At 48.4% G+C, this 15,771-nt stretch overlaps 1 protein-coding gene across 1 annotated transcript in view; it reads right to left on the bottom strand.

Annotated features, from left to right (window-relative positions):
- The window catches only part of ABTB2 (ankyrin repeat and BTB (POZ) domain containing 2), a 169,945-nt gene extending 154,586 nt beyond the window's left edge, over nt 1–15,359 (bottom strand). Inside the window, exon 1 of the mRNA XM_008587941.1 lies at nt 14,477–15,359. Within this exon, the coding sequence (XP_008586163.1) occupies nt 14,477–15,359 (883 nt within the window). The remainder of the gene's footprint in view (nt 1–14,476) is intronic.
- Nucleotides 15,360–15,771: the final 412 nt, after the last annotated feature.

Below are 15,771 nucleotides of genomic sequence, written 5' to 3'. Positions count from 1 at the left end.
GAATGGTTACAATGGTGAGACCTGTGAAAACCCAGAAAGCTGGTCCTCAGTGATGGCCAACGTCTGACCCGGTCTAATGGCCGCGTTGTTCCATAGAACTGTCTGTGATGATGGCGATGTCCTGTACCTGCATTTTCCAATTTGGTAGCCAATAGCCACACGTGATGATTGAGTACTAGAAATGTGACTTGTATGACTGAGGAAATGATTTTTTAACCTCATTGAATTTTACTCAATTTAAATACCCACATGTGGCTGGTGGCTGCTATATTGAACAGAGCAGCTGTGTGGCTCCTCTCACACCATGTCAGGTCTCCTGGGCACCACAGGATAGGGGCTGCAAGAAAACTTACAGCTTCTCAGTGCAGGCTTTAGTGTAAATGAATAAAATAAAATAAATTTCTCCCACTCTGGAGGAAACGCCATCTCTAGATCTTGGAACCTTTGCGGCTGGAAGGCAGAAATAGCCAATTCCCAAACAAATGATCTCTCCTTGTTTTTTTCCTCCTTTTAAAAGAAAAAAAATTAAATGTGTGAAGGACTCCCAATTAAATTACTTAGGAAAGGTCACCACTTTTTCTGGTGACAAATACCTTTGGCTTACGATGACACAAAGACTCAAATAAGGTAGAACCAGAAGGGTAAACAAGAAGAGGCCCGGCACTCTCTAAAGTGTCATAAATCAAGAGGAAACAGACTCAAGGAGCTAACAGCTTCCAAACGTTCTTCCTCTTAAACTATTTTAAGCAACCAATACACACAATCTCTCAGAGTTTATTTCATTCACACTAACAGAAGGGAAGCGATGTGCTTCACAGGATAGATCTTTAAACACACAGAGAAACAAACACCTACACCACCAGGTCTCAGGCCTGTCACGATGGCCACTCCATAGAGTGGCGTTACTATTTTAAGGCACCTAAATGGCTTGGTGGTTCAGAGGCAGTGAGGGATGCTCTGGCCTTGCTTCGGTTTCTCTCGCCCTCTTGGACAAACCCATTCATTTCTTTGCTTGGGAAATCACTGCGTAGGCTTCATCCCCACCCAGGCCACTCCTGAGGACAGGAGAAGACGGGAAGCAGCAGGTGAATGAGGACTTTGGAGTCCAACTGACCTTGGTTTGAATCCTGCCATGTCATTTACTAGAATATCACCTGAACTGCTCTGCAAAATGGGAGTAGGAAGAGTACATAAGAATTACATGATATAATACATGTGAAGCAGCACAGGACCTGGTGCTTTGTAAAGTCTCAACACACAGGGGTATGCGCTGGGGATCAGAGGGGAGAATTCAGTCTCTTGGTTTCTCTGCTGGGGAGGGAACATACACGGTTGAAGAGTAGAGAATCTGGAGTAAGGCTGCCTGGGTTTCGTTACAATCCCTACCTCTCATTATCTGTGTGGCCTTGAGCAAGTTACTTAACCTCTTTGGGCCTCTGTTTCCCCTTAAAGATGGAATTAACTGTACCCCCTTCATTTACCAGTGGGTAAATCACATGACCTATTTGGCGCCACTGCCATCCTAGATCTAACATTGTCCTTTCCACGTAAACCTAACAATTCACGCTTCTCTTGGGTGTTTTTTGGTGATCCCTCCAGATGAGGAATGAGCCAAACTGTGAAGTGAAGGCAAGTCACCATCCTGGGTGGGGCAAAAACGAGCGCTCCAAAACAAGGATGCTTTTACTGCTAATAATAGCTAATGTCTGAGTGCTCACTACGTACCAGACTCTCCCAAGAACTCTACCCACATGGTCTGGGCCCCACTCCAGACCATTCATTTCAGGATTTCTGGAAGTGGAGCCTTCAGACAGACAGACTGATAGACAGACGCAGACAGACAGACAGACACAGACACGCGTGCGCGCGCGCGCGCGCGCACACACACACACACACACACACACACACACTTCTAAGCTCTCCAGGAGATTCTAATATGAACAGACAGACAGACTGATAGACAGACGCAGACAGACAGACAGACACAGACACGCGTGCGCGCGCGCACACACACACACACACACACACACACACACACACACACTTCTAAGCTCTCCAGGAGATTCTAATATGAATCTAGGATTGAGAACCACTGCAATGAAAACCCTATGAGATAGCTACTATGATATTCTCATTTAATAGAAGAGGAAGAACTGAGGTTCAGAGACACCAAGTAACGAGCCAGCAGTCAGGCAGTGGCAATTCTTTCAGATTCCATCCCTCAGCTACTCTGTGCACCCTGCCACTCCTGAGGAGCGAGGTTAAACCATCTACCAGGCACTCGGACACTCACACCATTCTGAGACTACTCCAGGCCCCCATGCCTTCTCAAACCACCTAGGAGTGTTCTCTTTTTGGCTAAATTTCTGACCCAGACTTGACCACCAGAATCCAAAGCTGCCTGAAAATGGAATCTCGCTTTCCGAGAATTGAAGGACATACAAGCAAAGTCACAGTGATCCACAGAACAACTGGACCTAATTAAACAGAACTCATGTTAACTATAGGAAACAACAGAGTTGATGATCTTCATTAATGGCTGCTGGCTGTCTGCAAAGAAGTTCGAAAGGAAAATTCAGGGGCTCTTAAGGCCATCAGTGAGAGAACAGTAAGAATGAAAATTCTATCTCTATTGCCTGAGTCTCTCTCCAGCCCTGCTGGACTGTGCCCACCCTCGGGAAGGGCAAAGAAGGGCAATGTTTCAATCCATCGTATGATTAAGGAAGTTCAAGGTGGCCTTGCCTCCCAGCCAGACTCCTATTTGATATCTCTATATGTGAAGTTTGAGACAAGCCATCAAAGTCACACTCAGATCTTTGGCTCAGTGCTGCTGCTTCCACACCTGGCTTTCCCCATGTCAGTCAAGGGCCACTCCCCCCTTTCAGTTGCTCAGACCATAAACCTTGGTGTCACTCTTGATTCCTCCATTATACCTCACACATCCACGGTGTTGGCAAACACCATGGGATCTAGCTTCAGAATATATCCATGACCTGCCACTCTGGTTCAAGCCACCATTGTCTCTCACCTAGATTACTGCAGAAGCCTCTTAACTGGCCACCCTGCTTCCCTGCTTAATGCTACAGTCTATTTCCAACACAGTAGAGAGTGTGACCTTGTAAAATGCAAATCAGATCACATCACCCTGTGCTCAAACCCCTCCTTCCAATGGCTCCCAGCTTAATCAGAATTATAAGCCAAGGTACTATTACACAATGGCCTGCAAGGCCCTACCCGACTCACCACCTCACCATTCCCTCTCTAACTGCATCTGCTGCTACATTCCCCCATGCTTGCCCCACCCCAGCCACATGGGTCTCTTTGGTGCTCCTTGAACCCACCAGGAACACTTGACTGGAGCTGTCTTCTCCAGCCACGCTGGCCTCCCTCCGATACCTCCAGCTTCCTTACTCTTCTTTAGTGTCCATGGGACCTGCACCCTGCCCTCCTTCAGGTCTCTTGTGTTCATTTGTTCTACCACCACCACCTGGAACAGTGCCCAGTGCACAGTAAGTCCTCAGTATCTGTTAACTGAACACATGGATGTACCCCAACCTAAACTCTCAGCCTTTCCCCTGCTCCGAATCCTGAGACCCTCCCACTCTAACCACCATCTGTCTCCTCACACACCAACATGAGAGAAAGCACCGCCTGGGATACTTTGCATCATCCACTGGACAGGTGGGGGCCATTCTCATGCCTTTTCCAGGCCCCTCGACCCCTGAGGCCTTTTCCCCTGCTACTGAACTGGTCCTAGCATAGCTCCGGCCTGTCCAGCTCATCCTGGGAGGAGTAAGTTCAGAAGAACAGCTGCAAGCAATTGACTTCCAAATTGTGTCCCCACGCACAACCTGATTTACCCAGCTGCTGAGATGAGTTGAAGGAGAAACAACGAGGTCCCTAGTTTTCACAGAAGCTACTCTTTTTGGCTGTGTGTTCTGTCTTCTCCAGAATCTTTCATCGATTTTCATGTTGGGGATTTGAAGAGTGGATGGGCTGGTGGGGAAGAGGCACAGACAAGCACTCACTCCATTTACCTAGCCTCTCATCCTGACCTTCCTAACTCTAGCTCAAACTTTGTGACTGGGAAGTAGATCAGGGCTTAGGGCCCGCGCACCTCAGTGTGCCGAGCTCCACGCCTCGACCTTCAGAATTCCTGGCAGCCTGTCATGCTCAGTTACTCTCATTTTCCCTCCTCTTTGAAAAACCAGCCCTGCCAACTGCAACAAACAGTATTTAAAAATATCTTGCTGGATTATACAGCTCTGCCTTCTAAATTCCTCACAATGCCTGTCTCTGTCCCACATAGTATAAAGAAGGGTGTAGCATATTTAATTTTTTTTTTTCTAGCTGCTCCCCTGCTATAAATACCCAAGTCTGGGTAGGCGGGCTTTAAACACCGGCTGTATGAAGTCACTTCGGAGTGGGATCTCACCACGGTGCTGGCCTGCCAGGGCCTGGACACAGCTGTCAGGCGCTACAGCATTAGGTCAGCCAAAAACAGGACTCATCCTTCTGAGGAAAGAGGGGATGAAAAACTTGAAGTACAGTAATCACCGTTAACCCTAATATAAAAAAGATGGTGTTCAGTCCTTGTACACCCAGCCAGGTCTTAGAGAGCATCCAGCTCCATCCTGGGTTGTTTCTTTCCCAAGGATACTAATTACAGGATTCAACCTCAGGAAAATGATTTCATAGTGTCCACGTGGGGTCTAGAAACATTATCAGAGACAGAAAGGCCCTTGGAGAATCTAGTCCAACCTCCCTACACCACTGATAAAGAAACAGGGATCCAAGAAGACAGTGATTCACTCCAGGTCATGGAGGGGCCACGTTCCACTCCAGAATTTTCTGGATCCAAATCCTTAGCTGTCTGCAGTGAGTTGCTCTAGACACTTGCGCACATACACTCACTTGGTGTGTGAGCCTTGGCTTGTTATTAATAGCTCTCCTCACAGCAAATACTTATTTTCATGTTTTAAAAGCTACAGATTAAAAAAAAGTTGTAAAGTTTTCAACGAAAGATTGTCCTCAATTTTAGGAGTGGTTTTCATGTGCTGAAAGGCCTGTTTCACACTCTGAGGTCCAATGTCATCTCTCCCCAACCCTAACTTTGTAACTCCAGCACTTCCAAATTAAGTTTTCCTGTTTAATTTTGCCATCCTGGGCCTGCCTCTCCTCAGATCACATTTAGAAAGCAAACAGGGGGCCTCAAATCATTAACTACAAATGACTATCTATGTACTTTTGCAATAAGTTCATAAAATTTATCTTTTTCAAGTGACAAGAAAATTCCTTCAGAACACTGGGGTCAGGAAAAGGACTAACATCTGAGTTATTGGCTAAGCCACTGATGATCTATCACATTTTATTACTGTTAGAAGAATTCAGCTGGACCCTAGGGAGTCCAATCCAGATGACAATAAGCTATAAGATGATTCCACAATATCAAGCATTTAATGTGACCCAAATATTTATTATCAATGCTCTGGAAATACCTTAACCAAGAATTAGAAAGGGATTAAGGCTGGCCAGTTAGCTCACTTGGGAGAGCATGGTGCTGGTAACAGATCTCCGTACCAATCAGCCGCCAAAAAAAATAAAAATAAAAAGGGACTAAACATCTCTGAGAACTGAGATGTTATTTTTCCAAAATGATAAACTGGAAATTGAATCTACGAAGTCAGACTTAAAACTAAAAAATCAGTTCTGGGACCCTCTTATCTCACCCTATTTTATGAGGCTCTCTACTTCGATGAGGGAGAATCCTGCTCTGGCAAGAGTAAATCCAGTGGCCTTGGGCTTGCTAGTCTTGACCTTCATTCTGTACTGGGATTGCTTTGGCCTGAAATGCTACATTCAGGGCCATGGAAGAAATGCCAAGTCGGATGCCAAATTCAACAGGAGAAGCCAGGCTGATGAAGCCTCGTGCTTCATTCCCTCCCAACCCAAGTTTGCTTGGCCCAGGTTTTCTTTCACTACTTTTACTGCTAGGACAGCAGACGGGTGCACTTTTGAGGTCAGGCTTTCACTCAGCAGGAGAAGTAACGGGAGGTCTGGGGCTGTGGTGAAGATGAGCTGGGGAGCAGACACACTCGCTTTCTGAATTACAAAAAGAAGTTTTGGAAAACTCTCGTCCTGCACTCTGGCAGGCTTCTTACCATCTGGATAAAAGATGTGGGAAAGTTTTCCTTTTTACTGTGTTATCTGCTCTGCTCCTCCTTGTTATGTATCTGAACACTGCGGCCCACAGGGCTGCTCGCTGCTCTCCGACGCACACGCGCTTTGGCTTCTAGGTCTCTGCACACACTGTTCCCTCAGTCTGGAAGCCCGTGCTCCCCATGCTCTCTGCACCACCTCCCTTTCCCAGTCACAAGTCTGCCTGCCCCAAATCACGGGCTCACATGCCACATCCTCCACAAAGCAGCCCCGGCTCCCTTCCACTCTCCTAGCCAGGGCTCATCTCTTTGCTGTCTCCAATCACCAAAAGCTTCAAGGTCCCCACCTATAGGATGGAAATTACATATACCTAACAGAGGGGCTGGGAGGACTAGATGAAATAGCTCACGAAAAGCACCCATGATGGCCTCGGCATGTACTAAGTGGAGGCTGTTGGCCTCATCCCGTCATTGTTTGGATGCCGTGGTTACAAACTTCTTTGTAACTGTCTGTGTACCTGCTTTGCTTTCCCTACTAGATTTGAAACTCCTTGACAGGCAAGATCAATTCTTGTCTTCCTCCAATCTGTCTCCATGTAGCTGGCGCTCGGTAAGTGGCTGATTAATGAGTTTTGCGTGGCATTTCTCAGGCTTACTTGGGCTGGTTCTTAAGAGTCTCCTCCCAATCCAGCATGCAGCTCCAAACATACAGCCAAGGCTGCAAAAACCATTTAGGCCTTTTTTAAAACAAGCAAGATGACCACAAAATGTGTTTATATGACAGGCCAGCAAAACACAAAACACCTGCCACTTCTGTGGCTCAGGACTTGGCGGCCGTAACAAGCAGGGTCTGATATCCACAGCAGAAGTGCTCCTGGGGGCCTGGGGCTTTGAATCTGTGCTGTCACCATCATCCCGGCAGGGGCAGGCATGAGCATGGAGGAACAGATCTGATCCCACTGCTCCACTGCCAGATCACTTTGTCTTGGGGCCAATCAAGCCATAACTGAGCAGGATGCAAGGGTGCATTTTCCAGATGCCATAACTTCCTCCTACCTCCACACATAAACTGTTAGTCACAGGAGAACCTTGCGGTAATACTTACCACCTTGAGATCTGGGTCCTCATCCACCCCTGCACTATGGTCTCCCACTGGCAAAAGCAAACACCATCGGTGCATCCAACACAAATTTGTAAAAAATAACAATAATTAAAACTGCTATTTTATGTGCCAGGTACCATGCAAAGTCCCTTACAGAGATGCTTATTAAATCCTCACAACCATTCTTTGAGTTGGGTATGTTTCAGTCCAATCTTATACAGCAGTGTTTCTCAACCTGAGGTGAATTTGCTCCCCTGGAGACATCTGGAAATGTCTGGAGATATTTTTGACTGTTCCCACTGGTGGTGGTGTTACAAAGCACCCTACAATACACAGGACAGCCCCACGACAAAAAGTTATCCAGATCAAAATGTCAATAGTGCTGAGACTGAGAAACCCTGTTAGAGGAGAAGACTAAGGCATAGAAGTGAAACGACTTGCCAAGGGTTACACAGCTCACAGGTGAGGTTGCGAGGAATTATGCCCAGGCAGCCCCAGCCCGTGCCGCCCTCTTATCACCAAACCCAGTGGCATCTCTAACATGCCCGAAGCACTGAGTATGCACCAGGCACAGCCGCCCTGTGTAAAAGAACCAGCCCCTCATTTTACAGTAGAGGAAACAGAGACTCAAAGTGACTTGCTTGAGGGCATGGGCAGTAAGACACAAGGCAATATGGGACCCAACTTGGACTCCAAAGCCAGGCACTTCAGCACTTGTCTACGCCAATTTGTTATCTCCCCATGCTCCCAACACAGAGATTGAGTCATCCCTCACATCACAGTGGACTCTGAGGACATTCAAGCTTGCTTTATGAAGGCTCTTTTGCCAACACCAGGGCAAGTAATCTGAGATCCCCAATATCAGTAGCCTAAACACCCAATCCCTCTTGGTGTTTCCCCACCTTTGTGTGTCCTTTGTCCTGGAGCCGACGCCACCCTCCCTTAGGAGAATATTGTAGTGGATTCTGCAGCTTTTCTAGCCAGCTGAGCTTATTGACCACCCAGTAAGGTCCTCCCTGGGAAGCAGAGCTCCCTGCCACCTCAAGAGCAGCAATAATGTCTCCTTAAAAATCAATGGCACCTCCAGGGCACACTTCCTGGGCCAGAGAGCCAGCAAGCAGCATTTAAACAGAATAACAGCACCCTGTGGAGGCAGAGGCACATGCCAGTGTTGATGCCATGGCACCTCCAGGGCACACTTCCTGGGCCAGAGAGCCAGCAGGCAGCATTTAAACAGAATAACAGCACCCTGTGGAGGCAGAGGCACATGCCAGTGTTGATGCCTGGACCTTCACTGTGGTTGTGAAGATTCACTGGCCTAATGCATTTAAAATGCCTGGACACAGTGTGCCAGTAACAAACAAGATTTATAATAAGTACTGCTGTTGCTATGTGTTGGAACCTAGCTGCCATTTGAAGAGGACAGCCCCATCACCTGTTCCTATCTCTGATTGTGGGATTCTTTACAGCAAAAGCACAAGCTTGGGGCTTGAGCAAAATAGGGCTTAATCCTGGCCCAGCCATTTCTTTTTTTTTCCTTTTTGTCTTTTTTACTGACCGGTAATGGGATCGCAACCCTTGGTGTCGCACAGCTTTTCTAGCCAGCTGAGCTTATTGACCACCCAGTAAGGTCAGCTTTTCTAGCCAGCTGAGCTTATTGACCACCCAGTAAGGTCAGCTTTTCTAGCCAGCTGAGCTTATTGACCACCCAGTAAGGTCCAGTGAGCGGGAACCGGTCTCCATATGGGATCCGAACCCTCAGCGGGAGCGCCGCCGCACTCCCAAGCGGCGCACTCTCCAGTGCGCCACCGGGCCAGCCCACTGGCCCGGCCATTTCTGAGCCATGAATTTGGGCTCCTGGAGATCTCTCTGGGAAAGGACATCCTGTTTAGAATTTTTATTGAGACCCAGCAAGATCACAGATGAGAAAAAGTTTAAGGTGTCAGCAGGCCTATTACTACAGCTGGCCCAGCCATTTCTGAGCCATGAATTTGGGCTCCTGGAGATCTCTCTGGGAAAGGACATCCTGTTTAGAATTTTTATCGAGACCCAGCAAGATCACAGATGAGAAAAAGTTTAAGGTGTCAGCAGGCCTATTACTACAGCCGCTGAAGCGTAGGAACAGAGGCCAAAGCATCTACCCACTGTCCTGTCTGGCAAAGGATAAAAACTGATGGTGAGGTGGGATAAAGACAAACCTAAGAATTCACGGCAAATGTCTCTGGCCTGTTTCAGAACGTTAGGTGTTTATTATGCATCCCAGGAATGTCTCAGCAGTTGATTACCTGGGTTCAGTTATCAGACTGGAGGCAGGTGGGGTGGGACACAGATGCAACCTCTTCTGAGCAAGTCATCAACAGAGGTTGTCTTCTGGGGCAGCTCTGCTGGGAAGGGGGAGATTGGTGTTGCTTCTCTTTAGGAAACTTTCAACTCAATCCTCCTCTTGACTTCCTTGTCGCCCATCAGACTTCTGTTGTGGGTACTCACACTGAAGGCATCCTCCCAACCTGAAAATCCATCCAACTCACTTCTTACCATGGCCAGCCTTGGGAACCCTGCTAGAAATCAGGGTATCATGAGGTTGAATGACATCTCTACAGTGTGGGTACTCCCCAAATGCTTCCTCAGTTTCATCAACAACAGCTTGAAATTCTCTGCCCTGGTGGAAATGGGAGAAGGTTCTTCTGAGGAGTCAAAGGAATTCAAATGCAGATTTTGAAATTAAACATGGTTACATGGTGCTATCTATCATTTGAGTGATGACATTTCTGGAGCACTTATTACGTGTTAGACACTGTATGAGGCTTAGGGGAGACAATGATGCCTGTGAGCTCAGTTTGATGGGAAAAACAGACACAAGCAAGAAATGATTCAAGAATATGCCCTGGGTGCTGTGGAAACATCAAGGAAGGGTGGCTCTTCCAGTTATGCTGGGGGGTCAGATAGAGCTTTCTGGAGGAAGTGGAACCACTCTACCTTGTTCTGCTATCTACTTACAGCTGGGTTTGCATTTCTCAGCATGTGAGAAAAAAATCAGTTTTCATTTTCAAAGCTTGCTTTGTTTCAGTTTTACCAACTCTGTTGGCTTCGGTAAAATGGTCAAAGAGAAGGGAAGCTACCCTCCTCCTTACACTACGCAGGTGTGGAAGCTGATTAAATAGCGATGAGCAGCTCAATTAACTCTTGCACCTTCAGTTGACTCTCGGTGGAAATCCATCCTACCAGCTTCTCACTAAATGAATCCTACAATCAGGAGAAGAGTTTTCATCCCTGCTCCAGATGCAGCCCTTTTTTTTCTCAGCTGCAAATGAGATGTTGAGACTTGCCTCAGCTGGTAAATAACTGAATGATTTGGAAAAGTCCTCAGCACTATTTTTGGCCTAACGGTCCTTAGTGGTAGTACCAATATTCTTGGCTATTCCTAATGACCTTGAGAGTCATTTAAATTAGCCCCAGCCACATTATCCCATTATCCTGTCCTTTTTTTTCCTTTAAAAATAAACATACCATAAAGAGTAAATCCTTAATTGCTTACTTTTTCTTGTCTCCTCCATTGGATTATAACTTCATGAGAAGAGAACTTTTTCCTCATTTGCCACTTAATCCACAACACTTAACAATAGTGGGCACAGGGTCAGTGCTTAAAATGTATTTGTTGAATGACTTGCTGCTGTTTATTGAGCGTTTATTATGTCCTAAAATCTTTAAATCTATTATCTCACTTAATTCTCATACCAACCTATGAGCCAGGTGCTATTATCATCCCTCATTTCTCAGATGACAAAATTGAGGCTCAGTATGGTTAAGGTCACTCATATAAATGGCAGAGGTGGGCTTCAAACCCTCAGATTCCAGAGTCTGTGCTCTTTACCACTATGATAGAGCAACCCTTCTGTACATCCTTCATCCTGCTTTGGAGTAAGAATATTCTCACCAATATCCTATAATTTGTGACTCTAGAAATTGAAGAGGACTTTCTCGAATGCCATGGACACTCATGAAAGCCTAGTAAGAAAAATGGCCAAGAAGAAACCAGAAGTGATGCTCAGCATCAAACTCAAATATAAGGAGTTTCTTGAGAAAGAAAGAAAGAGAGGCAGGCAGGCAGACAGAGGCAGGGGAGGGAGAGAGAGAAGGAGGGGAAGGGAAAAGTTTCTATTTTCTGCCACCTCCCTGTTTATAAACACTACTCATTAAAGTGGTTTCTCTACCTCCCATGAAGAAGTCATGAAGATATCATCATTTAATGACATTGCCCTAGGATCCGGGACATCAATACCAAATGAGCAACAATATACAACTCCTGGTGCTCTATGAAGCTGAGATCATGTTTTATAAACACTACAGAACTTTTATCATCCATCTTGGGCTGAGCAAAACCATATTTGTCCAGCATTCTGAGTAATGGACGGGAGTAGATGGATTAGGGCCCTTAAATTCCTGGTTGGAAGACACTAGAAGTTTAAGAGCCCCATACAGCTGAGTCAAATGCATGTGCCCATGCTGTATAATTAGCAGGCATAGCAATGATAAATATATAATTTAAAGAGAAGACCAGCAGGACAAGAATACTAACCAGAACTCTCCCTCCCATATGTAACCATTCCCCAGTTGGTCTTCAGCTGTGTAAACTGTAACCTTGCTGGCCTTGGGGTAATTTTAATATAACAAAGGTTTGGATCTCTCCATTTCTCTCCTAAGCAGTTTACGCTTCCCTCTGAGCCAGCTTTCAGGCATAAGTAATTCATTGCTCCTCTCCTAAACATTCATTTCACTTTGTCTAAAGAGACTTAATAAATCAGCCTAGTCATTGTTTAGTGCAGCCACCCCCTGGTTTTCATGTATAAAAAATGAGCATCCATGTTCCTAAGTGGAAGCGAATGGTCACCTCGCCTGCCAGAGTTCCCTGGAGACCAGAGAATGTACAGAGGGAGACACGTTGGCTCTGAGCATCCAGGGAGCTTTGTTGTCTGTCACATAGACAGTCCTGTTGTCTTGACTATCATGGCTTAAGAAGCATTGTTTGGGGGTGGGATAGGGAAGAGGTCAAATCATGGGGTCAAAAAACCATCCTGTAGAGAAAATCCCAAGGAGTGCTGACCCTAGATAAGAAATGGCCCTTTGGTTGTAAGATGGAGATACCTGTTTTCTAGCAATTTCTGGCCATTTTGCATTTTCAGGGTACCAGGGAGAGGCAGCTGCTGTTCTGGGCTCTATTTGCAATTAGAAAAACTGGGGAGAATTTCCTCACTGTGCTGGGCACCAGCTCTGCATGGAAGACATGTTTTTGTTTTGTTGCATTTTGCACCTACTTTTCCACCTTTATTCTGGTTTGGTGTACAGGTTAGGGCTTCAGCCTTTTCTCCTAGGAAGCTTTATTTATTTGAGTTCAGTCTGGGCCTCCTCTCAGCCAAAAGTACAGAACTCTTTCCCGGGGCTACAACAACTGGGTGGAAATCCCCCTGCCCTCCACTTCCTCTCCTGGAGTTGGTGTTCCTAGTGCTGATGCCACAAACCTGGAGGGTGAAGCACAATTATCAGCTGTGACATCATCAACTGAGATTCTGGACTGACTTCAACAATCAGCTGAGAGGAGGAAAATTAAAAGGCAACTGTTCTTCCACTTCAGGCGTATCCTTTGACGGTGCCAGAATTAAAAACAGAACCAAGGAACATCAAGGTAAGCCATACCAGGTGTCTCCAAAATGAGGCCTGTCAACTGCTCTCTTTGGAAACTGGACTGATAAAAACAAAGCTGTTTCCTCTCCTCCAGTGGCTAAAAGCTTGAACCCTGGAAACTGCCTGGGTTCAAATTCCAGTTTTGTCACTTAATATCTGTGTACTCTTGGGCAGATTACTTAACTGCTGGGTACCTTGGTTTCCCCATCTGTACAATGGGGATAATACTATAGGTACATACCTAATAGGGTTACTAGCATTACCTGGGTTAACATATAAAGTGCTAAGAACCGTGACTGACATATCAAGGTTTATTTTACATTTTAGCTATTATGATTGTGTTAAACCACATTTGAATTTGGCTCCCAGTACTCACTTGGCTTCTTCTACTACCTGCTTATTTGCCACTGAAAGCTGCCCCCAGAATGGCCCTTCCAATCAGATTGCAAGGATGTCTAACCATAGGAACATTCTAAGTAACTTATGGTGCTGACTCTTGAAACTGGAGTCTGGTAAGCAGTTTGCTGTTGAATACATGTCACACCCTAACCTGCACGGGGAAAAGATCAAGTGCTTCACTTTCATCCTTCACACTAAAGCCATGCCATCCTCTCAAGAAGTGCATCCTCCAGAGAAGTGCAATGGGTTTTTTTCCCAGACTTGACACCATGCAGTTGCCCATCTCCCCCCACACCCTTTCCCCATGATGTGGTTCACTGAGTGGGTCACCATTCCTTTTGGGAAAGCCCATAACGTTGTGCATTTATAAGTTTGTGTACTTAATGCAACACAGGGTGTTAATCAATCACTCACTTGGTTGATGACAGCTTGGAAAAATCGGGCACTGGGAGCCAATAGGTGGTTCCCTTTCTGGGAAGAGGATTCAGGAGCCATTAGGTTCCATCACCCCTGGGCACACAGGGCTAAGAACCTACCACTACCCCTCCACCTCCCATGAGAAGGCTTGACTCTGGGCATCCTTTAAACCAGCGATACCCAAGGCGCAACACCAGGCCGTGGGCTTCCTACTTCCCTCCACCCATCCCACATGTCCAAGGCTCAGGTCTTGGAGTTCGAAACCTTTGGCTACTGATGTTGGGCTGAAAAAAAATCCAGGGGCAGAACCACAGTCAATCTGCTCAGCTGTTGGAGGAAAGACGCCAACTAGAGACCCAGTCAAGCAAGGCAGAGGCAAAGAGCGGCAGAGCAGTGATCTCCATTTCAAGAGAGGTTCAGGAATGGCTTGGTCAAGAGGCTCAAATCTCACCCAATCAGTGAACAGCCCCTGACAGTCACAATTCCACACAGAACAGGAGGAAGAAGATCAACTGCGACTTTAGCTTCCAAAAGGTAGCCAGTCGCCCTTAGAACAAGCTCCAGCAAGAGCCATCTAATGAACTCCTCGACTCAGACTAAACGCTTTCTCCCAGAGTCCTGGCACACCCACCAGCTTCGTCCTAGTAAATTCCGTCCCCGGGTAGTCCAGGGCGAGATTTCGCTCCCACCCCTTCCGTCGGTGGGAGGCCCGCGCTCTTACCATTGGCGTTCTTGCCGCAGATGAGATGCTCGTAGGGCTGCAGGACTCCCCAGAGCTCGGCGTCGTTGTTGATGACCATCTCCAGGGCCTCAGCGGACACCTCCCCGCCTCCGGCCCCTCCGCCGTCGGGGCTCTGGCTGGCCAGTACCCTGGCCCGGATCTCCTCCACCAGGTTCTCCATGCAGGCGGTGAGCGAGATGGCCGCGTACTCGTGGATGCGCACGGAGATGCGGGTGTCCACCATCCAGCGGAAGAAGCGGCCCACCGAGAAGGTGAGGCCACAGCGCGCCGACTTGCCCCGGCGCAGCCCGTTGCCGGCGCTCATGCTGTACAGGGACAGCGCCTTGACAGCGGCCAGCGCGCAGCTCTCGGCCAGCGCCCAGCTGTGCACCAGGCGCACGGCGCTCTGCACCTCGAAGCGGGTGCACTTGGCGTGCAGCACGCTCAGGCGCTGCGCCTCACGGGCCACGCGGATGAGCGCCCTGCGGAGCAGCCCGGCCAGGCGCCTCACCGCCTCGGCGGAGAACAGGGGCAGCCGCCGGCCGCCGGCGCCTTTGCGGAGCACCCGGGCCACGTCTCCCTCGGTCCAGGGGAACTCCTCCAGCTCGGGAAGCCGCGGGCAGCGCGAGAAGAGGTCGGCCACCTCGGGGTCTTCGGGGAGCACCGTGTTCACCGTGTCCCAGCTGTTGTGGCGGCTGTTCATGGAGCCGGAGTAGCACCACCAGGCCGCCCCGCGGTGCTGCTGCGCCGAAGAGTTGAGCGCCTGCGAGTTGGACTTGGAGGACGAGAGGCTGAGCGAGCGGCACGAGTCTCCGGCCCCATACCCGGAGTCCAAGGTCAAGTCCTCCAGCGTCTTCAGAGTGGAGCTGTACGTCCCGGCCATGGGGAGCCTGCCGGGGGTGGCCTCGCCTTGCGAGGGGCGATCACAACTCCATGCCCCCTTCCCCAAGTGGACAGAAACAAGCTCTAGGCTCTCCGGGGCTCCCTTCTTCCTCTCTGCGCGGCGGGGCTTGGCGGCCGCATCGCCCGCCCGGCGGCCGCGGGAAGGTTGACGAGGATCGGGGCAAGCCGAAGCCCCCGCGCCCGGCGTCCCGACGCGACACTGTCACTGGAACGGCCCCCCGCCGCCGCTCCCTGGCTCTCCTACTTGCCCACCTCAACCTGCCACAAGCAGAGCGTCTGCCCTCCACGGAGGAGGAATCCCGAGACAACAGGGCGGCGGCGGCGGCAGAAGAGGCGGCGCAGGGCGCAGCGCGAGTCCGGGACCAGCCGGCGGGAGAGCGCTCGGCAAACTT

Source organism: Galeopterus variegatus, unplaced genomic scaffold, assembly GCF_000696425.1.
Source record: "Galeopterus variegatus unplaced genomic scaffold, G_variegatus-3.0.2 Scaffold121, whole genome shotgun sequence".
Classification (NCBI taxonomy): domain Eukaryota; kingdom Metazoa; phylum Chordata; class Mammalia; order Dermoptera; family Cynocephalidae; genus Galeopterus; species Galeopterus variegatus.
Note: the sequence above shows the minus strand (reverse complement) of the source record. Positions and strands in the feature narration are given on the sequence as shown.